At 39.0% G+C, this 27641-nt stretch overlaps 5 protein-coding genes, 2 long non-coding RNA genes and 1 pseudogene across 10 annotated transcripts; 1 reads left to right on the top strand and 7 right to left on the bottom strand.

Moving 5' to 3' along the window:
* Positions 1-1846: 1846 nt before the first annotated feature.
* On the bottom strand, positions 1847-3550 carry LOC121803647. Its single transcript, XR_006051089.1, has 2 exons — positions 2390-3550; positions 1847-2256 (listed from the first exon to the last, which is right to left on the bottom strand). It is a non-coding gene; the product is annotated as an uncharacterized LOC121803647 (long non-coding RNA).
* Positions 3551-5157: 1607 nt separating this feature from the next.
* On the bottom strand, positions 5158-8165 carry LOC121803645 (uncharacterized oxidoreductase At4g09670-like). The gene is made up of 2 exons (XM_042203279.1): positions 7598-8165; positions 5158-5897 (listed from the first exon to the last, which is right to left on the bottom strand). Exons 1-2 carry the CDS (start codon positions 8108-8110, stop codon positions 5277-5279), a joined length of 1134 nt encoding a protein of 377 aa, XP_042059213.1. The 5' UTR covers positions 8111-8165; the 3' UTR covers positions 5158-5276.
* Positions 8166-11350: 3185 nt separating this feature from the next.
* LOC121803644 (NAC domain-containing protein 17-like) lies at positions 11351-14240 on the bottom strand. The gene is made up of 3 exons (XM_042203278.1): positions 13921-14240; positions 12230-13420; positions 11351-11798 (listed from the first exon to the last, which is right to left on the bottom strand). Exons 1-3 carry the CDS (start codon positions 14099-14101, stop codon positions 11458-11460), a joined length of 1713 nt encoding a protein of 570 aa, XP_042059212.1. The 5' UTR covers positions 14102-14240; the 3' UTR covers positions 11351-11457.
* A 376-nt stretch (positions 14241-14616) lies between these two features.
* LOC121805050 (NAC domain-containing protein 17-like) lies at positions 14617-17098 on the bottom strand. The gene is made up of 3 exons (XM_042204798.1): positions 16774-17098; positions 15349-16452; positions 14617-15096 (listed from the first exon to the last, which is right to left on the bottom strand). Exons 1-3 carry the CDS (start codon positions 16952-16954, stop codon positions 14729-14731), a joined length of 1653 nt encoding a protein of 550 aa, XP_042060732.1. The 5' UTR covers positions 16955-17098; the 3' UTR covers positions 14617-14728.
* Positions 17099-19286: 2188 nt separating this feature from the next.
* On the bottom strand, positions 19287-21555 carry LOC121805051. Its single transcript, XM_042204799.1, has 6 exons — positions 21395-21555; positions 21073-21108; positions 20778-20884; positions 20621-20692; positions 19930-19981; positions 19287-19839 (listed from the first exon to the last, which is right to left on the bottom strand). The coding sequence occupies exons 3-6, from the start codon at positions 20783-20785 to the stop codon at positions 19414-19416; spliced, it is 558 nt and encodes a 185-aa protein (XP_042060733.1). The 5' UTR covers positions 20786-20884; positions 21073-21108; positions 21395-21555; the 3' UTR covers positions 19287-19413.
* Positions 21556-21642: 87 nt separating this feature from the next.
* Positions 21643-22626, bottom strand: LOC121805052. The gene is made up of 3 exons (XR_006051250.1): positions 22013-22626; positions 21815-21922; positions 21643-21717 (listed from the first exon to the last, which is right to left on the bottom strand). It is a non-coding gene; the product is annotated as an uncharacterized LOC121805052 (long non-coding RNA).
* Positions 22627-23223: 597 nt separating this feature from the next.
* On the top strand, positions 23224-25268 carry LOC121802247 (very-long-chain aldehyde decarbonylase GL1-9-like). Of its 4 annotated transcripts, none has more exons than XM_042201872.1 (3): positions 23224-23389; positions 23834-24095; positions 24518-25268. In XM_042201872.1, exons 2-3 carry the CDS (start codon positions 23865-23867, stop codon positions 25058-25060), a joined length of 774 nt encoding a protein of 257 aa, XP_042057806.1. In that variant the 5' UTR covers positions 23224-23389; positions 23834-23864; the 3' UTR covers positions 25061-25268. The 4 variants fall into 4 exon arrangements, with proteins under 4 accessions (XP_042057806.1, XP_042057804.1, XP_042057805.1 ...); XM_042201870.1 differs by having other exon boundaries at positions 23795-24095; XM_042201871.1 differs by having other exon boundaries at positions 23224-23393.
* A 135-nt stretch (positions 25269-25403) lies between these two features.
* On the bottom strand, positions 25404-27223 carry LOC121803108 (annotated as a pseudogene).
* Positions 27224-27641: the final 418 nt, after the last annotated feature.

Here is a 27641-nt window from a genome sequence, read left to right as displayed (position 1 = left end):
CGTCAGGGATGATTTATGTAGTTCACTCTTAAAAATTATATACTTTTCATGAATAGACTAAAAATAATAATTTATAATTTTCAGAGACGGAGAGAGTAAAAAAATACTACTCCTAGTAATCATGGTTGAATGAATGAAAACCTTGGATATATCTAGAGAGTATTCAATAGTCATTGTGAATGCCCATAAATATGGACCAAATTAAATTAATTCACTATTCACGACGTGCTTTTCTCTATGGTTACTCCTTCCATCATCTAATATGTGTCTAACTTTGATCCGACGCGAATGTTAACAAATGTATTGTAATTGAAAGTGGTATGAAAAAATTAGTGGACACTTTATACGATATTAGTTTTATATGAGTGTGAATAAGTTAGTGAAATGTGTGGTTTACTATCAAAAGTTATAAAAATAAAATAGGATAATTAATGTGGGACAATATTAAATACTTTTTTTATTAAAAAATGTCCTAAAAATATAAGTCCCTTCAACAGTGTTAAATTAAAATCTACAAACATGTGGTGATATTTTTAAAAGTTGAGTGTGCATCTAATACCAATCCACAAAGTTTTTGAAAAAATGTTTCTAATCACTCTTCGTCTTTTAAAGACTCTACAACTCGACCAATCATAAATAAGGCTTGACTTGAGTGGTGGATCCACCCAATGTATTTTAGTGAATATTTGAGAAAGAATTAAGTTTTGATTTAAAATTAATAAAATAGATATAGAATGAAAAAAAATATAATTATTAATAAAAAATATGACTCATCTCATAAAAAGGATAAACTTACAAAAAGTATGACTCACATCCACTATAACTTATATACTCTAGACAAATTACTCCCTTTCATCCTGGAATAGTAATCTTATTTAGTTATGACACGAGTTTTAAGAAATGTAAAGAAAAATGTGTTGAATAAGTTTGTGGAATATGAGTCAACTTATATAAATTAGTTTTATAACAAAATGTGAGTAGAAATAAGTTGGTAAAATGTGAGACTTACTTACAATTTATGGTAAAAGTGAAATATGACTTGTGAGACGAACTGGAATAGAAAAACATGACTATTATTATGGGTGGAGGGTTATCACTTAAAAAGATGCGTTGCATATTGTACAGGCTTAAAGCTGCTATTTCATGTACCCTAATTTTCTCCATTATGTCACCAATAAGCATTTCTTTTGCCCTCAATACGTTTTCTAGATTTTGACTAAAAAACGAACAATTCATTTCTGTTGAATTTCTCTTTTAATTTCATCTACACTTTTTTCAAAAGACTTTTCAAAGAGTAGTACACGAGTTCGTTAGAAATTTAATTCATCATGTGGGTCATGTTTTGTTTGCATTTATAATATATACACATATATAACGACCCGCTAAGACGATATTATTAGAAATAACAAGGTTGACGTGATTATATAAATATTTGACTTTTTGCGTAATTAATTTTGAACTACGATATAGTGTTGTTTACGATGGAGAGCCGTTTACGATGGAGTGCCGTTGTTATTTGTGATGTTAGCCAAGTATATAAAATATATATATGTATAATAAAAGAATCAGATCCCAAAATCGAAATCTTAATGCCCGATACATTCAACAAAAGTCCAACAAGATTTAAATTCTACATCGTACGTTTGAAGAATGCGGGTACATCAACAAGAGCTGCCCAAACTGGAATTGGTTTTTCCTACGGCCAAATCAAACTAATAAATAAATACTCTAAATAGTTAAAGTAATGCAAGTTAAATAATGAGACAAATATAATTGGTTTTTCCTACGGCCAAATCAAACTAATAAATAAATACTCTAAATAGTTAAAGTAATGCAAGTTAAATAATGAGACAAATATAAAATAAATTGAGGCAGATCTTCTAGGATAAATTGACAGCAGCATTAAATGTTGCATTTAATAATAGCATGCGAATCTTATGTCCTGACAAAGGAGAATTTTTTAGATAGGATTGTGTCGGCCACTTGCTTTTCCGTCACTTTCACCTTCTTCACCTCCCTTACCAAAATTTACTCAAACCTCCAAAAAAGGCACCAAGAATCCTTCCACCATAACAGGAAAAAGGGCGTCCACATCACAGAGCAAAGTTCAAAAACAACAAGTCATTTTCTTCTTCACCTCACAGAGGTGAGTACCATCAACACCTTACTTTTTTTCCGGCAGCGAGCTCGGCACTCCGTCGCCGACGGTGACAGCCCACGCTCCAAAACCGTCGGTCTGTTTTCATTCTTTTGAATCTGAAAATTTTGAATTCAACACCAAAGCTATTAGATTTGAAGATAAAATTTGAGAGCACAAAACATATAAATGAAAAATTAAATCTTTATAGAAATTAAACAAAAGAGAAAGAAAGTTAAAACTTAACCATACTTGTCGATACGGCGACGGTGAGAACCGACGGAGAGGGGGACAGCAGCGGTGGGCTGCCGCCGCGTGCAGCAATGGCGAGACGAGGAGGTCGAAGCCGCCGCCTGTGCATGCACAGTGGCGGCGGCGGCAGAGCCGAAAGAGAAGAAGAGAGGAGAGGGGTAGCCGAGGGTGAGAAAGGAGTGGGAGAGGAAAGAGATAGAGAGGAAGCGGAGCGGCAGATCCGCGGCGGCGGCGGTACAGGAGAGAGGGAGAGAAACCGACCGAGAGAGAGAGGGTATAGATCTGCTGCTGTCCGGGGACGGCCGGACTGCCGGGAGGAGGGCGGCGAAGCCGCTGCCTCTGTATGCCGGCGGTGAAGAGGGGGAGAAGAGAAGAGAGAAGAGAGAAGAGAGAAGAGAGAAGAGAGAGGAAAAGTCGATGGCGGGGGTGGCGCTGAGGATGGCGGCGGCGATAGCAGCAAGTGAAAAGGGGGATTCTCTCATTTTAGGCTTGCTGTAGACTTACTGTAGAGTGAGGAAGATGATGAATAGATATAGTGGGTTTTGTTTTAATTGATTGGGCTAGCATTTTATTTACTTGGGCAAAAGAAGTGAGGAAATTAATATGAGCCCAGTTCTTTTAAAATTATAATGGCTGTTTTAATTGGAGGGAGCCCAATTTTTGGAAGTAGTTATTGTGGGCTAAAAATGGGAGAGAGGACTCGGCCCAGTTGCAAAAATGGTATCTTTTGGGAGCAAATCTAATATTAAATTTTAGCCTAAGTTTTAGAATAAAATTTAATTAATGATTATATTAATTATTATTTTTATGATTTCTTCCAATAATGTCATTAAGCTAAAATAATTGATCTTGGGACTTATTTTAGAGTTTTGCGTAAAATTTGTAGTAGTGTGTGGAGTATCAATTTAGTCGGAGCCCGAAGTAGCAAACAAAGTAGTAATAGATAAGGTAAGTTTTAGAAATTTCTTAATAATAATAATACTAATAATAGTAATAATGTTAATTATAATAATAATAATAATAATAATAATAATAATAATAATAATAATAATAATAATAATAATAATGTTAGTAATAGGGTTAAACCTTGCGATTTTTTTTCTTTCTCATTTAATTAGATTAGTTTTAAACTAAATTAGTAATTTCCTATTGTGATATTTTCTAAAAGGGTACGTTCGCAAGTAAAGTCGGAACGAAAGATTCAAGTTATGGAAACTAAGCGATCAAAGTGAGCTTTTCTATACTAAGAATACAAATCATATTTTATGAAAACACGAACACATGTTTGTGAATTTTAAAAATGTTGTCTTGCCATAAATGTTTTGTGTATGATGTCTATCTGTTGGCTACGGCCAAGTGAATTATGAATGATGATATATGTGAATCGATTTTGAGTCATGGTAGGGTGATGTCCCTATTTGGATCCTCTGACCGTGAACGGCAGAGAAGGTGACCGTGGAAGGTGGCCACCTTCTCGGCAGATGGAAACCTCTGACATGATGGGCAGAGAAGGTGGCCACCTTCCCGTCACATGGAAACCTCTGACATGTTGGGCAGAGAAGGTGACCGTATGAGAACACCATCTCAACGGCACAATGTGATCAGATATGGCTAAGTACAGGAAAAAGGGACTGCAGTCCAATGTGAATATTTTTAGTAAGCTCGGGTCCTTTTCAATAACACCCCCGAGTGTTACTGTGATGATGGCTTGACAATATTTTCAAATGTATATGTGTAATTTTCGGCAATGTGTTCACTGAGTACTTTTTGTGCTCAGCCCTGCATATATTTCTAAATGTGCAGGTTGGGCAGCGAAGTGGTGGAGGAAGTGCTATTGAGACAAGACATTTAATTCAGTCAGATTTTGACTCTCGGATGTTCATGTCTTCATACATGGAACTGCGTTCATTTGCTTCCGTTGTGCATGTTAAAAGACTCAAGTCTATTTTGTTCAAAACTCTGATATTTTGAAATTTTTACAAACAAATACTCGAGTTCTCATGATCGAGTATCTTTTCTTCTATGTATCAGCACTTGATTAGTCATGTCTCGCAACCAATGTTTGATTTTATTTTCCCTAAATTCTATCCCCGCTTCTTATACCCCCATCCCTAGTCACGGTTCCCCGACTATGCTATCATTAGCAAGTGCGGTCGTGACAATATGCATCATGTTTTTGTAGTTTGGTACTTTGTTAGATAGTTGATCTAATGTACTCTGTATTTTGAAGAACATACTCCTTCCATCCTATAGAAATAGGTCATTTAAGATTGATACAAGTTTTAATGCATAACTAGTAAAGTAAGAGAGAATGAGAAAAAGTAGCTGAAATTGCATAACGGATGATGTGACCCATAAATGATAGGATTTGGATCCCCTGCGGTGCACAGCACTGCTGTGCACCTCACAAAACATTTTTTTAATAATAAAAAAAAAATATTTTTTTAATGTTTTGTGAGGTGCACAGCAGTGCTGTGCACCGCAGGGGATCCAAATCCATAAATGATAAGGTAAAGAGAAGGGAAAAAATTGTCATAAATGTATATAGACTATTTATATCCTATAAGACGGACGAAAAATGAAATATGATCTACTTGTATGAGTGGGAGTATATGCTTTAAGCTGAAAAAAATGTAGCAAAGTTTTGAAAAGTGTTAGTAAAAGGAAATGAGGGAGGAGAGAGAAAAATTGGAAAGGATAATAAGTTTAATGTATGGAACTATTTGTGAAGTTAAAAGTAAAAAAACAACTATGTAAAAGAGGATATGTTTACAATCAAGTAGTTGTTTTATTCCGAAGACCATTCAAATGAATAACTGAGTAACACAAGTCTTTAACTTGACAAACACAAGATCAAATTAAGGACAAACACAAGCATCAAATGCAGCTAACTAATGATTTCAACAGTTTCATAACCTTTGTCGATCGACGCCTTCACAGCGTCGAGAACGAGCTGCGTCTTCCTGCTAAGCGTCGGCCACTTCTTCTCGGGTTTCGCACCATCGTATTTGATGCCTCCAACCAATCTAGAGAACTCCTTCACCATGAGAACTTCCTGCGGAAGGTCCGTCATAACAGTGTGCTCGCTCGGCTTTGGATCCCATCCGGTCACGAGCTCGGTGAACCCGGACTTCACAGCTGTGGAGAATGAGGCCTTGTGCTCCTCAAACGGGATCACAAAGTCTTGAAACTTCAAAGTTCCGTTAGTTCCGACTATAGTTAGATCCATTGTCAAATTGGCCAAGAAAGAGCAGTGGAAGGTGGCCGTTTTCCCGTCTTCCCATTGCAGAAAAGCGCTACAAGCAAGGATGACTCCTGAACTGTTTTTGACCGTGCCACGCAGTGCGAGTGCTGTTTTAGGCAGCTCGAAATCAGCAGCCCATAATATCGACCTGGTGCAGTACCAGCCTACATCACCGAGTGCACCAAGAGCATCCAGATCCGGCTTCACACGGATGTCGTTCTCAAGGAAATCTTTCTCCGCAGCAAAGGTGAAGCAGCAATGTACCTGCAATATAACCATTAAAAACCCGAGAACGATGCAGAGCCTTCAGATTAAGGGCATCATTCCCTAATTGCCTAATTTAAATCAACAGGAGATGAGAAATAAATTAAAATGGAGGATCCTTCCCCTTATTTGCTTAATAAATTTCTACAAACTTTATGTTTTGTTTAAGTAACATTTCTCCATTACCACTTCTACACTGCTTCTCCTATATTCCATCACTAAAGTGATTCCCATGAATCAAAAAGTCTTTCACTTTGGCCATTTTTGAGCATCCTAAGTCCAATTGTTGTTCTTAGTGTGCACAATTGAGAAACACAAGATACACCGGAACGAATTCATCAAAATTCAAGACAATACTAAGAGTAGGTATTTGACATCAAACCTGAATGAGACTCAAATTACCACAAGTTGACACACAAGACAGCCTCGTCCACCACTATTTTTGCCTCAACTCAAGGCTTAAGTTTTCCCCCATGATGATAGGTCATGATTTTAAGTTTACCATTTCAGTTCAACTTGTTCTGCTAAAACCTCTCTCTTCATTCCTCAGCTTACTCAGATTGAACCACTAAGCAAAATAGGTATCAAACTAGCCCTTTAGCAATTTTCGAGAATCCTAAATCTTATTGTTGCTCATAGTGTGCACATTTGATAAGCATAAGATACAGCGGGATAAATTCATCGAAATTCTAGTCAATACTGATTACAGAGAGTAGGTCTCTGACATCAAACCTGAATTTTCACCCCTTATGAGACCCACCTTACCACAATTTAGCACACAAGACAATATTTTTGCCTCAACTCAAGGCTCAGTTTTCGCTTATGATGATAGCAATTGATAGGTCACCAACTTCCTAATCTGTTGAATTCAATATTCCTAATCTTACGAAACTGTGTCCCTTCTTCCTTTCTTCTAACCTCAGCTTATTCAGATTGAATGAATCACTAAGCAATCTATGGTACCAAAGTAACCCTTTGGCCATTTTTTGAGAATCCTAAACGTTATCGTTGTTCTTAGCATTCCCATTTGAGAGAAACAAGATTCACAAGGACGAATTCATCCAAATTCTAGACAATACTGAGAGTAGGCATATGACATTGAACATGAATGAGACTCACCTTACCACAGTTTAGCACTCAAGCCAAAACCTCCTCCACCACTATTCTTGCCTCACCTCACCACAAGGCTCAAATTTTCCCCAATGATGATAGGTCATCAACTTCCTAATCTGTTCTTTACCATTCCAATTAAATATCCCTATTCTTCCAAAACAGTCTGTCTCTTCTCCCTCTCTCCTTTCCTCAGCTTGAACCAATGTACTTTGCATAGAAATTCAACAATCTCACTACAATCTAAGTATCTAACACAATCCACCACTAATTTGCCTAAACTCAAGACTCAAGTTCATCAACTTCCTAATCTGTCCTTTACCATTTCAATTCAATACCACTATTCTGTCAAAACTGTTTCTCCCTTCTCCCTCAGATTGAACCAATGTTGTTGGAATAGCTTCACATAAGAATTCAACAATTGCACTACAATTCACACAACCAAATAGAAACCAACACAACATAAATAACTTCCCCCCCAAAAAAAATTGAATTATACAAATCCCACACCAAAAAAAATTGATTCTTTCAACTCCAAACCCATCAAATCGACACGAATTAGAAAAAATAAAACACAATTTAAAACATACCGCTCTGAGGTCACCGAAGCGGGAGCCATCGCAGAGGAACTCCTTCATCTTCGCAGTCCTGGGGTGGTGCATCCACATGGTACCATCCATGAACTGCACCCCACTGGATTCGCACGCCGCAATAATCTGATCGAATTCCTTAGCATCGAGGGCGACGGGCTTCTCCAATAGCAGGTGCTTCTTCTTCTGGGCGGCGAGCACGGCCCACTTGATGTGCAGGCTCGTCGGGAGGGGGACGTAGACGGCGTCCACCTCCGGGTCGTCGAGCAAGGCCTCGTAGGAGGCGTAGACCTTGGCGGAGGCAGGGAAGGCGTTGTCGGCGGCGAATTTGGCGGCCTTTTGGTGGGAGCGGCTGGCGACGGCGTGGGGGGTGGAATTGGGGGAGAGGGAGATCGCGCGGGAGACCTTGCGGGCGATCTCGGCGCAGCCCAGGATTCCGAATTTGATCGGCGGTGATGACATGGTCGAGATTTTGGTGGTGGAAGAGTAAGACTGAGATTTATGGCCAATCATTGTTGATGGATTGGGTTTTTGTTTCTTATTAACAAAATGGGAATTTTGAATTTTACGTAAAAAACGAAGTCAAACCATACACTACAAAAGATACCCATTTTGCTATCTTGAATCGGCCATTTTATTCCGTCACTTTGAGTCATTTTGTGATCGTTAAAGGAATAGGGAGTTTAATCCTTTAACCAAACAATTATTGGTTCTCTTTGTGTGTGAGTGTTACAATCGTCTTATTTTTTTTTCTAGACGTCAGCGGATATAAGATGGTCTTATAGTCTGTATTTACATCATGCTCTTATAGTTGTATGTTTATTTCTAAAATATATAGATGTGGAAGTTGTGTTTCTAGACACAAAACCTCTCTCTTTGATGTTGTTAAGCCTCTTGTTTTTGAAGGTGCTTGTTAGAATGGAATGGACTATCTAGACTAACATTGTAGAATAGACTAACTAGATTATCCTAATCTTTGTAGAGATAGTGAGTGACAACATGCTGAATTAGGTTAGGCTATCCTAACTTCATAATAGTATTTCTTTATAAAGATATATAGGTGAATCACAACATGTTAGACTAAAACTTTAGATTTCTTCGTAGACATAGGTGAGTCGTAGTAGAGATTATTGATCATATTGGTGATTTGACTCTTGTTGACTAATATCTTAATAAGAATCTAATTATAAAACGCCAAGAGATTCACAATCCATAAAAACACCATAGTGATCTAAATAGCCTCGTACGGATAAGATCACAGACATAAATAACAACAAATCACCAAATGGGTGAAGCAATGACTAGGAATCTCACGTGGCAGAGAACTAAGATGTCAAGTGACATGTAGCTTTCATATGCATTTCCTATGAATATTCAAGCATGTTACACTATATAGTCTATAAGTATTAATCCTTAAAAATGAGTTCCGACATAGGTGGAAGCTTCTCTTCCGATCCTTGGGACTACGGCGGAGCCAAACAAGGTGACGTGGAATGGCGTGAAACCGAGGACGACCACATCTTCCGCCTTGATCTCCCTGGTGATCATGATACGACTGTCACCACGCCGGCAACCGATGATCAACCCATCACTCAAGATATACAGGAAGATGATGCACAACCATCAACTGAGGAAGCAGAATCCGAGCCCAGCAGGAAGAACCAGAGGCCTCATCGTGTAACTAAGCCACCCGAACACTATCAGGATTATGTTCGATGATAGGAACAAGAGTTGTTCTTTAGTAATTTTCTAGCTAAGTATTCTGTTTTATTTTGATTATATAAAGTTGTAATAGGATAGAGTGTCGAGCATAGTTATAAGCTCTTTTTCGGGTTTTTTATGTGGTTCTTTTCCGGATCGTAAAAGAGAGTCGAGCCACCCTAGGGTCCTTAGTATAAATAGAGACTTGACTTAGTGTTATTTTTTTTAGGAAATAACAAGCTCTATTTTAGTTATTCTTACTCTCACTCTCTCTTTGAAAAGTTCTCAAATTCAAGGGTGATCGACAGACATTGAATCTGCGACATTCTCTCGGTTCATTCACGCCAGAATCTTGCCATCGGAACTTCGATAAGGACGTTTGCCTTATCAAATCACAATTCACAAACAAACATCTTTAATTTTATTATTAATCGTTTATAATTAATTAATGATAGATAGATCTCTTTCTTTCTTGTGTCTTTGATGTGTATGATCTTTAATTTGTGATTAGGGGTGAGGAAAGAAGACGTGAAGGTGGAGGTGGAGGTGGAGGATGGCAATTTTCTGCATATAAGCGGCGGCGGAAGCGTGGTGAAGGTGGAGCGACGCAGCGGGAGCTTTTCAAGGAGATTCCGGCTGCCGGAGAATGCTGAGGTGGATGGGATGAAGTGTGGGTTGGAAGATGGAGTGCTGACGGTGGAGATGGGGAAGAAGGAGGTGCACCACCACCCTACAAATGTTAGATATATACATGTTGCTTGAACTGTGTTTTCCTTTTCTTTTTACTTTATGATCCTAATGTATAATTAAAACTATATAGCTGCTGTTATTATCTGAATTTTGGTTTATTGTTTTATGCAACGCTAGAAAATTTTGTATCAAATAGTTTAATGTTATCATAAGCTGTCTAGACATGTAGCTAGTACGTGCAAAGAATTCGAGGATTTATGAATCTAAGTAAAAATATTACTCCACAAAGCTCGCTTGTGACAAGAAATTAATGAAAGATAGTAGTTTGTATTTATATAAGTGAAAAAGACTTTATTAGTGGGAAGAGTGGAAAAAGTTATCTAATGCAAAATGATAACCTACAAGAATTTATACTAGTATATTTATTGATGCTAATAGTTTTATTTATATAAAGTTAATTTCTTAATTTCTAAATTTAATTAAATTTTGGTTTTAAAATTATCTACCTTTAAATTTTAAATTTACTATTTAATCTGTTTTCTAATTTTTTCCAGTAATACAGATGCTACTACCAATCTACCGTAACTTAATGATTTATGGAATGATTATGTTTTGGGCTTATACATTATACTGTTTTGTTTTGGTCGATAAAAAATTTGAAAGTGGACACCTCAAAGTATGATTGAGCAGAGATTGGGTAAATCAAACCATCAACACAAGGACTTTCGAAATTAAAAATTGGCAGTGTCCCAATTAACATAACTCATTATTAGTAATGATTTTCGATTTCGAAGGAACCAGAATCAGAATTGGAGTGAAATGAATACGAAACGAAGTCAAAATGATTGGCTTTATTGAACCAAGGAGACGTGTAGTAAGCGAATTCGATTTTTGTGGCAACAAATTTGAGAATTTATTAAATGATGGGGCATATGAAATTTTGACTGTCCACTATTATGATTGAACAAATTATTTAGTGGATAAATAAAAGTTTATACCACCGAAGTCAAATGATCAATCGTAAATAAGTAAAATAAAATGAAATCAAAATCTATATCGTTCGGTTACCTACTTTTGAAAAACTTGATCTGATATTAGTATTTTTTACTATTATTCATCTCATGCGACTAATTTAATTATAACTACGATACATTTAACTTATCGTATTTTAGTAATATGTTGTATAACAAATCGAACAACACCTACATAGTTTGGGTGTATTAAAATGAACAATAAAATGTCCTATTATAACTAAAATTATTGTGTGCAATTAGAAAAATATAACTAAATGCTCCCAATCATGTAATGTAATGTAAATGCTATTGGAACTCCTAAAAGGTAAAGGCTTTGCAAAATGTTGAATATTTCAAAACTGCCTTCATATTTCGAATGATGATCCGGCAAGGCACCGGACCAAAATCTCCCTATACATACATTAATACCACATAATAATGTTATCCATCAATCAGTCATGTTCCAATCATCATCCATAACACAGCACACATAACTCCTACCAAAGACAGAAACACAAGACCAGTTCTTGATTTGCCAGAGCTTCTTGAAGTTGCCATGGCATTACCTGCATAAACATTTAAGTTCCCGGCATTCATTCTCACTCTGCCGAAGCTAGACATTCGCTCGAAAGCCTTGTTCACCAAAGCACTTTCAGAAGCTGAAGCAGGGGTTGTTGGTATAGTCTCCACAAAGGACCAGAGAGCAGAGGAGAACCATGAGTCTGTACCACCATTGTCCTGTTTGCTGCTCTCGTTTTGATTTACAAAACCATAATTTGGGTTTTGATGTAAAACACCTAAACATATGACAAAATCTGGTAGTATTAATAAACAATCTAAGCAACTTCAACACAAGAAGAGCTCTTGAAGCTGGCTCAAACTCCCCCATTTTCCACTTGGGCATAAGAGTTTTCACCATCTTGAAGATGACATGGTCTTCCCATACCATCCATCTGACCAAGAGCTCACTCTTAGATTAAATAGAACAAGATAGTAATAAACAGTCATGACAAGGTAAACAAAATCATAGATGCTTTTGCAGCAACTTTATGAAAAGGTATGTATATTCTTTTGTAGTAGCACATAATGAATAGTCATAGATGCTTTAAAAGCAGATAAAAATGTGTAGTCATATACGTTCCTTAAGCAGATCAAAATGTATAAAGCCATTGATGCTTCTGTAGCAGCTCAGAAATTGCATCAGTAGGGATTCTACTAATGTCAGTACCTGAAGTCGATGGAGGAACGAATCCCTGATTCGTGTGTGCCTCCGTTACAACGCTGCAACTTTGGCCATCGGCACTCATCTGATAGCTGATCCCATTGATATTGTTGAACTGTTGCTGCAGCATGTAGCTTGTAGTGTTCTCAAGATTGTTCATACAAGAGCTTGAGATTGGATCAATAACTCCATTTGTGAAGCTGTTCATGTATGGCTGAGATGTCTGTCTGGACTCAATGTGCCCCGCATCACAAAGGAACAGGGGTGCATCTTGAAACAGCTCGAGTTCATGCAGACAATCAAAATCATCAATTGAAAATTTATCCGTATCATTAACCAGTTCACCAGGGTTTTCTGCAGTTGGATCTGGGCCCAAATCATCCAATTCAAGAAAATCTTCGAGGAAGGACTCATCAATGACACGAGAATTGGGCACATTTGCAACTGGAGCAGAAGAGACCTCAGGTGCCTCAGCAATCTGGAATTGAAATGCGCTCGACTGGGTGAAGTCAAAACTATTTTCTGCAATAGGTTGCTGAAAAAATGGTTGGGGAGCTGCCAAAGAAACCTCCCTAAGGGAATTGTCAACCAACGAACTGTGAGTTTCCTCAACTGCAAGCTGATCCTGGTTATACTCGAGAGCAAGGACTGGTGGCTGATCAGGAAGGGGCTCATTAAAAATTTTGTTCAGTTCCTCAAGATAATCAAACGATGAAAGGTCTTGAAAATCAACTAAGTTATTACTATTGATAGGTGTGATTTCATTAACAGGCTTTTGTAGGATTCCCTTCACAATTGGAGATGGTTCTCGAACTTCATCATCAGCCCAGTCCTCCTCCCTAAATGGTGCGCCATATTGCTCGCCATTTTTGGGACCAGGCCCACTTTTCTTGTATACCTTGTACAGCACATAGTACTCCTTAGCAGCCTGGCATCTTTTCAGCTCTTCCTCATCCATGGTGTATTCATGCATCACCCAGTCCGTGCGCTCTCCTTTAGGTGCACGACCTTTATGGAAGACCAGAGTCTTCTTTAAACCAACAGAGCGAGCACCACATGAGATGACACGGTCCTTCCCAGTTGCTTTCCAATACCCATGCTTTGTCCCCCTATTGGACCTAGCTCCATTAGGGTATTTCCTATCTCTTGGACTGAAGAAGAACCATTGTCGATCACCAGTTTTAAGTTTCGAAAGCCCTGCATTTAAGACATGTGACAAATCAGTAAAGAAGCACAATAAATGAACTGAATTTTGCCAAAACGGAACTAAAATCAGATCACAGAAACCAACTATCCAACTCAGTTCATGCAATTTGCAACCCTATGCCACAGATTACAATCTTACAATCTCACAAAATCAAATAGATAGATAGATCCACGTTCGAACATATCACAACATTTACAACTTCCGATATACACAAATTGCCGGCCAAAACAATGCAATTGGAACTAGAAACAAGCTAATCCACATATCGTTGACTTCAATTAGAGTAGCATCAACACCAAATCTAAATCCGCAACAAACAAAACAGTCGAGAGCAAATCTAGCCACAACAACAATTGATCAAATATCTGACCAAATCGAACATACCAAGCCAGTCTAAAACAATAATCTAACCCAGCATACTCGCAAACAAACGGTCAACGTTAAAATCCAATAAATTAAAACAGAAAAACTTTCGAAGGATAAAACCTACCAGGCAATTCCTCGGGATCCCACTTGTAAACATCGGTCTCAGCGATCACGTCGAGAAGGTGGCGCTTGCAGCAGATCTTCCGCTTCAGATAGTAAAGCACGAGCTCCTCGTCAGTCGGGTGGAATCGGAATCCCGGCGGGAAAACGTCCTGGTCGCCGGAGGTATCCGATTTCACCATCATATTTCCAACGAATAATCCGGAAAAGAGGGGAAAATGTTTCTCTGTGTTTCTGAGATTGCGAAAAAACCTAGGAGAGGGAGAATTGGGGGAGAAAGAGGAGCGGAGGAGAAGGAAAACGATCAGTCAAATGAGAGATGTCGAAATTTCTTGGAAGCTTGTGGTATGGAGTTTTGATATGCTGCGAGGCAGGTGCACCGTGCTCTGTGTGGGGATCAGTTGACTTTGTTTCTTGACTGAGCTTCGCTTTTTGCAGATTTTCCGATTTTTCTTTTGTTTTCATTTTATGACATACTGTACTCAATAAATAGTGATTAATTACCTACTTTATTTCTATATTGGAGTAGTATAATGGTTATAATCCAATATGAGACTAAAAATATTAATTAAGTTCAATATATTTCTCAGTCTACTTTCAAATTATTTGTAGCTTTGTAGGTGTTGTTTACTTGTGTCAGACCAGATTACTTATTTTTTTGAGTTAGGGAAGGATCTTGGCTTGCTTCTGTTAAAAAAGATCTTGTAACTCATCTCATGAAATTAATAATATATACAGTATTTCCAACTGCTTTTGATTTACCAAAAATTTCGGCAATTCAATGAGGCAGAGCAAATAATTACATGTGTATGCTACAAGTAGTGTGAGCACAAACCAATAACTCTCTTTGAGATTCCGGTCAGCAGCCATAGAATACCACATATTACTCCCAGTACAGAAAAACATAAGAAACCAATTCTGGATTTGCCAGAATTTCTTGGAACTGCAGTGTTTCTGGCATCAACTCTTACCCGGCTTAAACTAGACATTCGCTCCCACGCCCCATTTACCAAAAAACCTTCAGAAGCCGAGGCGGGGGATGTCGGTATAGACTCCACAAAAGACCAAACGGCAGAGGAGAACCATGACTCCATATCATCACCCTGCTCGCCCTCCCCTTTCTCGTTCCCCCCAGTAGGAAGATTTACAAAACCGTTGTTTTGGTTTTGATACATTGCACCTAAACACGCCAAAACCCACCAACATTAGTGAAACAGGCTGTTACAACGTCATAAGAAGAGCTCTTGAAGCTGGTTCAAACTCCCCCATCTCCAGTTGGGGAACAAGAGTTTTTCACCGCCCTGAGTATGACAAGAGCTCTATCCGGTTGGGTCAGATAATAAAATAACTGGCATGCACATCATCACAAAATTGCGCAAAACCATAAATACAGTTGAAGCAGCTCAAGAGTTGCTCCACTGGAAAGTCCTACCTGAAGTTGATGGTGCGTCCTGGTTAACTTCCGGTGTGGACACTACACTGTAAGTAGGCTCACCCCTCCACAGTTGAGAGCTCGCTCCATCTAAACTGCTATTTTGTTGCTGCATCACATAACTTTGATATGAGCTTGCACTCGGGTCCATGGCTCCATTCTCAAAGTTATTCGAAGATGGCTGGGGAAAATGCCAGGGCTCAACAGGCTCATAAAGGAAAGAAGAAGCGTCTTCATACAGAATGCTCAAATCATCATCTAAACCCTCAAACTGCAGACTCCCAAAATTATTCCCCCAGTTATCAAGATTTTGTGTGGTTGGGTCTGAATCTAGATCATCCATTTCAAGATAATCTTTGAGGAAGTCCTCCCCGGTCACATTAGGATCTTCCGTATTAATGAATGTGTCATAGGAAAGCTCAGGTGCTGCTTGCAACTGTAATCGAGTTGTCTCAGTAAGGTCACAATGAGCTGGATAAACCACTGGTGCAGACACATCAACAGAAGAATGGTGAACTAATGTACTCTCGGTTTCCTCCTCACCGAGAAACTGATCCAGAGTATACTCGCAATCAACAACCGGTGGCTGAATGGAATCGGGCTCATTTGCTATTCGTTCCACTATTTCCTCAAGATCATCTAATGAGGACTGATGTTGACAATCAACAATTTCATGAGCTTTCTTTGTTGGTTTCTCTGGCTCAATGGAGCACTGAACTTCAAGATCATCATCCCACTCCTCTTCCCTAAACGGTGCGCCATACTGCTCACCATTTTTCGGACCGAGGCCACTTTTCTTGTAGACTTTGTTCAGCACGTAGTATTCCTTAGCATCCTGGCATCGTTTGAACTCGTCCTCAGCCAAGGTATATTCGTGCATCACCCAATCCGTGCGCTCTCCTTTAGGCGCACGACCTCTGTAGAACACCAGAGTCTTCTTTATCCCAACAAGACGAGAATCATATGAGATGGCACGGTCCTGCCCCGTCACCTTCCAGTAACCACACCCGGTCACCCTGTTCGGCCTTGCTCCCTTTAAATATTTCCGGTCTCTGGGACTGAAGAAGAACCATTGTCTATCACCAGTTTGCAGTTTCGACATCACTGTGCATCAGAAAGTGAAAGTCAGCAATGATACCATCAAGATTAGTAGTGAAACTACAAAAACTCATTCACATGAATACTAGTATACACACAATGACACAATAGCTCAGCCTCAGCACAATCATCACAGATTCAAAACAAAATCAAATAACGAAAAAACAAAGACAATAATCCACAAGCTCTGCATTCCTTAAAAAGTCAGGCAAAACCCTAGTAATCAATTTCAACTCGATAAGATGATTAATAATCGATCAACAACCAAAAACAGTAAAATAACTGCTTCTAATCAGCAAACACCTAAATTAGGGATAAAAACCCTACCAGGCAAATCCTCGGGGTCGCACTTGTAGACATCGATCTCAGAGACGACGTCGGGATGGTGTCTTTTACAGCAAATCTTCCTCTTGAGATAGTAAAGCACGAGCTCCTCATCGGTGGGGTGGAATCTAAACCCTGGAGGGAATCTCTTTCCGCTCACGAGGAAATCCGCGTCCATTGCCATCTGGAGGGATGCAGATTGCCGCCGGAGAGAGAAATTGACGAGATTTTGGGAGGTTTTCCGAGTGGTTTTGGGTGAAAAAGCTTAAACCCTGTTACAGGGGTGAGAATTAATAAGAGAAAAATGCCAAATATGAGAAAAATGCCAAATATGCGTGATGCACAAGAATGTAGAGAGAGAGAGAGGGATTTGGTCAAATAATGTAATTTGATTAAATAATATTTTGTTTTTTTATTATTAAGAGCATGCGCAGCGGCCGCGTTCGTCGCCACCGCCGTCCGCGCCGCTGGCACGGACGCCATCCGCCGCCGCTGCGCTCGTGCCGCTGGCACGGCGCTGCTCGATGTATCGAGCACGTCAGTGCCAGCGGACGCACACGTGGCGGCACGGGATTGGGCAATGGCGTAGCCGTTGCATTCAAACTTTTTTTAAAAAAAAATCGGTATTTAATTATAAATAATGCTAAAAAATAAAAAAAATATTTTCCAAATCCCAAAAATATGGCCGTTTTTTCCCGTTTTTTTTAATTTTTTTAATTTTTTATTTTTTTTCCCCAAAATCATCTATAAATACACACATTCATCACTCATTTATCACATCAATTCATCTCTCATTCATCTCTCATTCATAATTCTTATACAAACTATCAACACATTCAACCTTCACTCAAAACATCAAATGGATTTCACTCATCTCATGGCGGAAGCGGAGCGCGAAGAACAAGAATACTACGAACAACATCGTGCCGCTTACGAAGCATATATCGCGGCGAATACCCCCACTCATTCTCCTCAACGCACTAGATCAAATCGTCGCTACATCCATCGTGACCGGGAGGGAGCCCACGAAAGGCTCGTTGCCGACTACTTTGCCGACCATCCGCGGTTTCCGGCAGATTACTTCAGGCACCGTTTTCGCATGTCAAAGCGCTTGTTCATGCGAATGTCAACACATTGTCCGCACGTGTTGAATACTTTCAAACAGGTGTAGATGCAGCCGGCCGGCAAAGTATCACGGCGTTGCAGAAGTGTACGTGTGCCATCCGACAACTCGCTACTGGGCAAACGACCGACATCTTCGACGAGTATTTGCATATCGGTGAGTCCACTGGAATCCTTTGTTTAAAGAATTTTTGCGAGGGCGTTCGTTCTGCTTTTGGGGATGAATTCCTTCGAGCACCCACCACCGATGATTGCCAACGGTTGCTTCGTCTTCACGAATCAGTCCATGGCTTTCCCGGAATGCTTGGCAGCATTGACTGCATGCATTGGAGGTCGAAATCCATAAATATTTACCCATTAGGTGCTACTACTATTTTTGATATTGGATTTTTAAAATTTGGGATTTTTTATATTGAATTTTCTAATTTTTATGCAATTTGGATTTTAAGGATCAAATCAAATTTCATAATTCGGATTTCGAATTTGATTCATTTTTCATAAAATTTTGGGTTTTCAGATAAGGTCGGATTGAGCAAAAGCCCGAATGCATTGCACACCCCAGCTCCGCTCAACTCGAGCGTTAAGCCAACTGATAAAGAGAATTTTTATGCTCGTAAGGTGACATGAATTTAGGAACACATAACATAACTCGTGCTGTAGGAATTCGTCCGCGGAAGAAAGTCGCTGTCAACTCGCTATTGTTGTTTGGAAGGATGTCATCGAACACTATGTAATGTAGTTTCTTGACGTTAAAAAGGCATAATTTACATGACATCTCTAGTATACTCCACAATCCTCTTTTTATATTTATGGAAATGATTTATATATGCGTTCTTGATTTCTTATTTTATTTCACATCAATTGAAAGTTTATAATAATTTAACAAGGAAAGAAATATAATAATCTCCAACAATTAATTACCCTAAATATAATTCTAGATAATTTACTACTTTGTTATACATGCTGACTAACCAATCAAACTAGTAGTCGCAAAATTTGACACGGATTTTAATACAAAATTAGTAAAGTAAGAGAGAAACTATAGAGAAAAAGTAAATAAAGTATTCTTAGTAGAGAATGAGTCTCAACTCGAGTTTTAAAATTAGAAAGTGCATATTCTTGTGGGACAGACTAAAAAGAAAAGAGTGCATATTTTTGTGGGAAGGAGGGAGTAACAGTTTGAGACTTTAATTATATTCTAAACAAAACAGTGGCTACAATAAAACAGAATAAAATATGTGTGAGTTGGTGAAGAAGCACAAGTACCTTAAAAATTTATATTCATTTACTAATACAAAAACATTAATCATCATTTAAAAGAACAAAACATTTCTTCACATATAACCTCATAGTAAGTTGAAGTTCCATGGAGCTTCTAAAACAATGCGTGTGAATTGGCCAAGTAAAATTTAATTTATTTGTCCGTAAAAACGTGCACGTAATTAGTACATCAATGTAGGAATACCTTATTAACCAATTAATCCAATACAAAAAAATGATATACCAACTCTCAACAAGTAACTACCTGCCAGATTTTGGGGTCTTCACAGCATGCCTCTTGTTTTCTCGATCAAAAAGTTTCTCCATGCCTTCCCACTGTTCTTGCTGTTTCTTTACAATGGCAGGATAGAGTTCCATGAACTTAGAATCTGGAAGCTCTTTATGTTTCCAGTCTTTAAAGATAGGTCTATTTCTTGCCAAGTTAGGCAGGAATTGTTCCACTGCTTTCGATATTCGATCATACCTAACGATCACGTCCTTGCTAAATAGAAAAAGAACGTATTTCCTAACGTCACTGTTACCTATCTCCGTACACAACGAGGTTCTAATGATCCAAAGTCCTTGGACTAGTAAAGCGACTTCCTGCAAGACTGCTAACACTTCTTCGATGGGCTCATCCGCAGCTAGGTACCTCAGAGTGTCGAATCTATGAAGCTGATGGGGGTTCTGTTCAAGAATCATCACAAAATCAATTGATGCCAAGATAAACTAGTTTTCCAAGAAGGCATGGATGGAACGGAAGAAGAGGTCACTGACCTCAAGAAACCAAGTTTTAAACCGTTCTTTGAGTGGTTTAGCCAGCAAGGACCTGCAACAATGTCACAATGTAAGACGAACACGAGCATAACGTATGCATGTTCACTAAATCAACTCAGCAACGTGAAATAAAGCTGATTTTATGTGACTTGCATGCTAACAACTTGGATCAAGTGTATGTCAGCAATAGAAACACCAAATACGGAAACACTAGATTGAATATTGCCATGAGGTTGTAGTCGGAGGAGTGTTTGACAAGAACACGATGAATAAGTAATGAGGAGAAGCAATGAAATGGTTTAAGCTTCCATTCTCACAAGTTCAATAATTGATCATCTGTCATCCAAGGCAGCAAAAGAGAGGATATAAACAAATTAAGATTGGCTTCATCAGAATATTTAATCTCAAATCCGTACTTAATCTCAGAAGCTTATTTATATATTGCGAGAGACAAACAAAACAAACAGCTCTTCATCAAGCGAAATAAGTCGATGTAAGAAGACCATAGATAGAAAAAGATTTTTTGACGACAAAAGCTCTACAATGAAAGTGGAATCTATCGAGTTCAAAAATATAGCTGAAAAGAAGAAGAGTCAGGGCAATAGCTAAACATTAGGAAATTATAGCTTCCACCTTGTTTATAAATGAGAACAAGAATTACAGAAACAAAATCCTCAAACAATCATGTTACCTTCTTTGAGGAACTCTGGAACTCAAACCGCCACCAGAAATGCCAGGGCAATGGCTATTCATATAATTATCCCTTCAAACAACGATAAGAAATCAGAAGCCGTGAAATTGTGAATATATTAACCTAAACATTAACAAAAATGGGTACATAAACATACAAACTCATGGATAATGAAATCTCTGAGCCTTTTCATTCCATCATTTTCCGAAGATATCCTGCTGTTATGTCACTCATCGTGTTGTGGTACTTGAGCCGAATCCAGCTCTGACAAGGAAACAAAGAACAATTATTAAAGTAGGCATAAACAGTTCCAAACCATTTGACTTCCTCAGCATGCCCTTGCCACAAACTATAGAATTAATGCATCAATGGAAGAGGACAGATGTTCAGACCCTTCTGTAAGGATGGTGGCTTTATATCATTATAGAGAATGGAGGTGAACAATTGCATACCTGTTCTACACTGCCATTGGTCTGCTCCGGAGCTTTCTGCAATTCAGTGGGTAACTAAAATCAATAAAAGTTCATGTAACAGAAGCAATCTAGGAATACAAATAATAGACAAACGAGAAGGTTCTAACAAGGATCTCCGCTTGGACCAATACAAGTATACAACTATATTTTGTCATGTTAACAAGAACCCGAATATAAGATGAGTATAAAACCTATCATCAATTGCTGTAATCATATGACTTAAAAGAGACAAAACGAAGAGATGCAGATAAAGATGAGTAATATCTATAAACTATGTACATATCAGAGAAAGAAACGTAACCGGTTTCCTTGACGTCCCATAAGGTTTTGCTTCCTGCTGTTTTTCTAACTTCACCACATCCTCAACATTCTTGGACGCGGCAGTCTTCTTCTTAGATTCTGCCACACTAATATAATGCATCGATGGTCGAAGCTGTACAGCTGCATGAATACGATATAAGTGTAACTGCACAAAGAAAAATCCAAATGAGCAACTCCTCCAGCATCCAAGGAGCTCAGATTAACAAACATTAAATCAACGGGGCGTGCCTTATTTCCAGTAAGATCAGCAATTGTGTATCCATTTGTTTGAGTTTTATGTGGAATCCATGATGTTGCAATAGTCTAGCAAGAGAGGAAAATATAAGGATATGATGTAAACAGTAACTTCCTCAAGAAAGCAATAACAATGACAAACTTTTATATCATAAAATTAGAAAACCTGTTTCTTCATCTGGATTTGGGAATCAGCATCATTATCATAATTCGTGGAGTCAACATCAATGGCTAAATCAATTTCAACTTCTCTGCTTGCTTGCTTCACTCTCACCTAAAATTTTTCACAAATTTAGGCAATATTACAAACATTACCAATTCAGTCATTTATCTCTCAAACAGTCATATAGAAAGTTGTGCAAACCTCTTGGCATCTACCATCCAGATCCAATTCATACGGTCTCCATGGCTGCCTAAGTGGATATTGAAGCAGATATAACTAAGGAATAAAAATCGATAATGCACAATCATTAGAATTCAATCGTCAATGCAAAGTTCGTAATCAAATTCACTCAAAAAGAAGAACAATCATGGCTGTGTCTCGATATCAATCGAAGGAGAAATATAGACATCGATTTCTCGAACAACTTCATCTTCATCTCCATCTCTGAATTCAGTATCCTCTGGTTCATCAGCCACCTCCATTTTTGCTGCATATAACTCATCGTGTTCGGGCTTTATATAGGGCTTGGTATCGGGCTTGATGTCGACTTCTTCCTTCTTGGGCGGCGGCAGTGACAAAGATGCCGATGATGATGGAGGTTCCGCTTTCGGCTTGGAATTTCGCGCCCTTAGGCGCGAAGCGAGAAACCCGGGTCGAGGCCTGCTTCGGGCCATCGTCGAGATCGTCCAAATCCATGTCGATCGACAGCAACAATTTTTGTACAGTAAGTGTTCGACAAAATGCGTAGTGGTGGTGAGGTTTAGGGTTTAAGTGTTTAACTGATCTCAAAATCTCCTAATTATTCAAACGAAATAATCGAACTAGAAAATCTGAGTCTAGAATATTGAACTAACAAATCTTTTTTGATAATTTATAAACAAGTACGTATATTTTTCATTTAATTGATTTTACTTTTGAGATATAAATTTAGGTGTGATTTTGTTATTTTCATTAATTTTTGAAAATTCAAAATTACAAATATTAATTTTTTTTTGTTTACATATTTACGCTATTCACAAAGAGAATATTTCCAATTGAAATTCCATAAAAAAATGAAAAACTTTTCCTTTTCCTAAATAAAAAGATACTCCTTCATTTATGTCCATAAATAAATTAGAATAAATAATTTTATTATTAGTTATTTTTGCAAAATTAATCGTTATTATTGCTAGTACTAGTACTTTTTTTCAATTTCAATCTAAATTTATAGCACTTTTTCAATTTTATTTTAACTCGTAATCATAAATACAAAAAAAGTATGCGTCGTAGTCAATAATAATAATAATAATAATAATAAAATTTAGGCATAATTACTCATTTAAATAAGGTAGTAAATTACGATACGTGTATAATATTTTCTTGATAATTTTCGTTTACAAGTATATTAATGTGAACAATAATAAAAAATTAAATCTAGATCATCTGTTTGCCTTTCCCCCAACGAATCTCGTGCTAATATTATCAAAAGAATCTCTGACAGCTCTCACTGCCCTCAAAACTCTGCTTTCAAATCGCATTTGAATTCATTTGTAAATTCTTTCTGCACCACTGGATCTGTAATCCGCCCCATCCCTCTCTGTAGGTATCTCGCCCAACTTCATCTTCTCGAGTTCACTACAAATCTCAAAATTTAATCTTTCTTTGTAAATTTTTCAATGGCCAAATGTAGCAGCTTTAACTTAATCTCAGTTAATGCAAATTGGGCATTTTTGATTCTGCCATTTTGATTTCTGTTGAAGGTTTTGCTTTTAATCAGCATTTATGCTTAATCTCAGTTTATGCAAATTGGGTCTAGTTCATTAGGAGCAGTTACCAAATAAAAAAAAATTGAATACCCAACTCTTCTTTATAATGTGATTTGATTGGTTATGATTCTTGAATCATGTGTGTAAATTAGGCTAATTAGCTCAGGTTCTTTACTGCATATTGAACTTATATTGATGGGATTTTGTGTTGATGTTTGTTTGTGTTCCTTTTTTTCAGGGTGCATGTGTTTTATAGTACTATGTTTCTGTTGAATAGGTGCTAGAGGTGATAAGTTTTCAATTCGAAAATGGTGTTTTGGGAAGGATACGCAAGCGATGAAACGATGGGGACGTTTGCTCCTCTTGTGGTGTACTGGCTGTATGCCGGGTTCTATCAGCTCCTCCCTCCATTAGATAAGTATAGGTTGCACACGAGAACAGAAGAAAACGAGAAGAATTTGGTGCCGTTAGGGTCTGTGATCAAGGGGGTTCTTCTTCAGCAGTTTGTCCAGGCTGTTGTTGCTGAATTGCTCTTCTTGGTAAATCCATGACTTCTAAATTACTTCACCTAGCTTGCTGGTCTTAGTAGTAGTAGTATATGGATAAAGATAGTATACGACTATACGTCAATCGATTGTTTACTGAGATGGATTAGGTAATTTTGATCTCCTAAAGCACTTGATTGTTTCTACGAGTTGAGATAACTTGTTTGGTTTATATCTGGTCGAAAGACATAGGAATGTAGAAATCTTTGCATATTGCCAATCTTGAATAGTAAGTGACCCTTTTGTGTTAATGATCAGTTTTAATGAATGTTTACTAATTGAGGAAACGCCGAAGTTATGAATGTGATTGAGATCGAAACGCACGTTGATGTTATTCGACTCTGTTTCCTTGCTTGTTATGTTATCTGTGCTTCTTCTGCCATATAAAACTTAACGTTCTATGCTTAGTGTTGCAGGTAACTTCAAATACAAGTTCTTCCGGGGAAGTTGTCCAACCCTCTCTTACCGTCCAAGCGGTACAATTTGTGATTGCTATGCTGGTGATGGACACATGGCAATACTTTGTGCATCGTTATATGCACCTAAACAAGTTCCTCTACCGCCACGTCCACTCTCAGCATCATAAACTAGTAGTCCCCTACGCTATTGGGGCACTGTACAACCATCCGCTGGAAGGCCTTCTGCTGGACACGTTCGGTGGTGCCATATCCTTCCTCGTTTCTGGAATGACCGCACGCACTGCTGTTTTCTTCTTCTGTTTTGCCGTGATCAAGACCGTCGACGATCATTGTGGGCTCCGGCTGCCTGGCAATATCTTCCATCTGCTTTTCCAGAACAACACTGCTTACCACGACATTCACCATCAGCTCCAAGGTACGAAATTCAACTATTCGCAACCATTCTTCCCCTTGTGGGACAAACTGCTTGGGACGTACGCGGCATATACACTGGTGAAGCGGCCCGAAGGGGGCTACGAGGCGAGGCTGAAAAAAGACTAGTTGTTGTGCCACATCTTCAGTAGGAGGCTCTGTATGTCAAAGTGAGTGAAAAAACTGTAGCTTATTATTTTCTTTATTATTTCACCATGTTTATTTATTTGCCACATTTCCTTCATCACTGGCTTGAGAAAGATTGTGATACCATTCACATGTAATATCAACACTAATGAACTTCATTAAAATGGTGAAAATGACATCGTTTCACTTATACTTGGATGATTAAATTTTAAAGAACTGGCATCACAGGGCAATTGTGAGCTTGTAGTAAAGTTATAACCTAACTCACAGGGTTAGAAAGTTACAAAATTCACCAGATGTCAACCAAAAATTACGAGAATCAGAGTCATCGAACACCGAAAAAATGTATGATTTCACCAAAAATCTTTACAAGAACAAGATCCCTCCTTGAATCTATGGAATCTTGTGCGATCCCTCACAATAATCACTCTATCATACAATTTGGAAACAAGCTTCATCACCACATGGCAATCCCCACATATCCTAAGATTCTTATTAATGTTAATGGGACTCCCCTCCTTTGTACTAATCAACCCAAAAGCCAAAGCCAATTTCTCACTGTGATAACACAATGCATTCTCCTTCTCTTCATCCCCTATATCATGCAACACATAGTTCGTCTCTGCCTCGTACCCGAATTCTCTGATCCTAAACGTAATCTCCTCGATTTTCTTATACATATCTCTCCATCTCGGATGGCTCTTGTCGCCGTTGTAGAACTGGAATATTGCCCCATTCATCTCCGTGTAGCTAAACCCGGGCACCTTCTTGACGTCCTTCTGCTTCATCGCGTCCCTCACCCTCCCCACGTCGCCCCACCTCTCGTGTGTGGCATACACGTTCGACAGCAGCACGAAGTCCCCACAGGCACTCGACCCCATCTCCACGAGCTTCCTTGATGCTCTCTCCGCCATCTCCACGTCCCCGTGTGTCTTTGAGGCGCCTAAGAGAGTTTGCCATAGCACGGCGTCCGGTGGCATGGGCATGGACTCTGTGATCTCAAACGCCTTGTTTAATTTTCCCGCTCGTCCCAGCAAATCCACCACGCTCCCGTAATGCTTCATGTTTCTCCTCACGTTATGCTTCTCCATGGATTCGAAGAGGTGCACACCTTCATCCACCATCCCCGCGTGATTGCAGGCGCAAAGCGCTGCCAAGAAAGTGACGTCGTCTGGGGTCGTCCCGTCTCTGCACATATGACCGAAGAGCTCCATTGCCTTCTCTCCGTTTCCGTCCATTGCAATCGCCATGATCATCGTGTTCCATGTGATTATGCTCCTACGGCACCTCATCCCATTGAACGCGATCAACGCCTTCTCCACCATCCCGCATTTCGCATACATGTCGATAACAGCATTGCACACAATCACATTCTCATCAAATCGGTTACTCCGTATGTAATCAATCACTCTCTCACCCTCTCCGATCGCGCCAAGCTGCGCGCACGCAGCCAGCGCGCCGAGAACAGTGACCTCATTCGGCATCATGCTCGATTCCATCATTTCACCAAACAGCTTCAGCGCCTCATACGGCTGGTTCCCCTGCGCCAAACCAGAGATTAAAGCGTTCCAGCAAGCAATATCTCTTTCGACATTTTATCAAACACCTTCCGCGCACCATCCAAATCCCCACATTTCGCGTAGGCGTCGAGCAGCGTCGTCTGCAGGAGAACATCGGCGTCGAAGCCGGATTTCACTAGCTGCGCGTGGATCTGGAGAGACTCGATTCGGGCCAAAGCGCGGGCGCAGGCCTTGAGGAAGAAGGAGCAGGTGAGGGCGTCGGGGCGGCAGGGAGCGCGCGACATGAGGAGGTAGCACGCGGCGGCGTTGATGGGGTGGTGGCTCTGCGCGTGGCCGCGGATGAGGGCGTTCCAGTCATTGGTGAAGGGGGCGGGGAGGGAGCGGAAGATTGCGGCGGCGTAGGTGAGGGAGGTGGTGGCGCAGAAGTCGATGAGCTTGGAGCGGGAGTAGGGGAGGTGGAAGAGGCCGGTGACGAGGAGGTGGGCGTGGAGTTGCCGGATTCGAGGGAAGGAGGTGCATTTCTGCAAGATCGATTCCACATACGCCATTGATGCCCATTTGAATTTTGGAGCCAATGCTTTTTAGTTTTTGCACACTCTAAATTTTAACGGTTGTTAATGACTACTCCATTAAATTAATAAAATATACTACTACTAATTAAATTTACTCAACTCTAATGATAATTTACTGACCAAATCTGCTAGTATAAAAAATTAAAAATGGTAGTACTATAAAAAATTACAAACTCTGGACTTTGATTGTCTCTTCACAAAATCTTCCAACCCTCCATTGTCCTATCATTTATAGGATTTGTATAGATTTCTGTATTTAAGGTTTGTATATATTTCCGTAAGATATGTTTGTATAGATTTCTGTATTTAAGGTTTCTATAAGATTTGATTTCTGCCGCTTCTACGAACTAAGTAAGTAGCTGCACATTCATAATTGTTTTTCTACTTCTTTCTTGGTGTTTGCTACATTTTACTACCTTTTTTGGATTTTGTTAGAGGGTTCAACTTATGTTGAGCATCCTCTGTTTCATT

The sequence above is a fragment of the Salvia splendens genome, chromosome 5 (assembly GCF_004379255.2).
Source record: "Salvia splendens isolate huo1 chromosome 5, SspV2, whole genome shotgun sequence".
Classification (NCBI taxonomy): Eukaryota; Viridiplantae; Streptophyta; class Magnoliopsida; order Lamiales; family Lamiaceae; genus Salvia; species Salvia splendens.
Note: the sequence above shows the minus strand (reverse complement) of the source record. Positions and strands in the feature narration are given on the sequence as shown.

Bases quoted from the DNA above. Each gene is read 5' to 3' on its own strand.
- LOC121805051 (XM_042204799.1), bottom strand. The intron at 19,982-20,620 runs GTAACATGATTG...ACATTGTTGCAG, and splicing joins TCCAGAGTTCCTCAAAGAAG to GTCCTTGCTGGCTAAACCAC. The intron at 19,840-19,929 runs GTCAGTGACCTC...ATTCTTGAACAG, and splicing joins TTAAAACTTGGTTTCTTGAG to AACCCCCATCAGCTTCATAG.
- LOC121802247 (XM_042201872.1), top strand. From the start codon at position 23,865: ATGGTGTTTTGGGAAGGATACGCAAGCGATGAAACGATGGGGACGTTT. The intron at 24,096-24,517 runs GTAAATCCATGA...TTAGTGTTGCAG, and splicing joins TTGCTGAATTGCTCTTCTTG to GTAACTTCAAATACAAGTTC.
- LOC121803645 (XM_042203279.1), bottom strand. From the start codon at position 8,110: ATGATTGGCCATAAATCTCAGTCTTACTCTTCCACCACCAAAATCTCG. The intron at 5,898-7,597 runs GTATGTTTTAAA...GTTATATTGCAG, and splicing joins GCTTCGGTGACCTCAGAGCG to GTACATTGCTGCTTCACCTT.
- LOC121805050 (XM_042204798.1), bottom strand. From the start codon at position 16,954: ATGGCAATGGACGCGGATTTCCTCGTGAGCGGAAAGAGATTCCCTCCA. The intron at 16,453-16,773 runs GTAGGGTTTTTA...TCTGATGCACAG, and splicing joins CGACCCCGAGGATTTGCCTG to TGATGTCGAAACTGCAAACT. The intron at 15,097-15,348 runs GTAGGACTTTCC...TGGCGTGTTTAG, and splicing joins GGACGCACCATCAACTTCAG to GTGCAATGTATCAAAACCAA.
- LOC121803644 (XM_042203278.1), bottom strand. From the start codon at position 14,101: ATGATGGTGAAATCGGATACCTCCGGCGACCAGGACGTTTTCCCGCCG. The intron at 13,421-13,920 runs GTAGGTTTTATC...TCTTAAATGCAG, and splicing joins GGATCCCGAGGAATTGCCTG to GGCTTTCGAAACTTAAAACT. The intron at 11,799-12,229 runs GTACTGACATTA...TCATATGTTTAG, and splicing joins CGTTCCTCCATCGACTTCAG to GTGTTTTACATCAAAACCCA.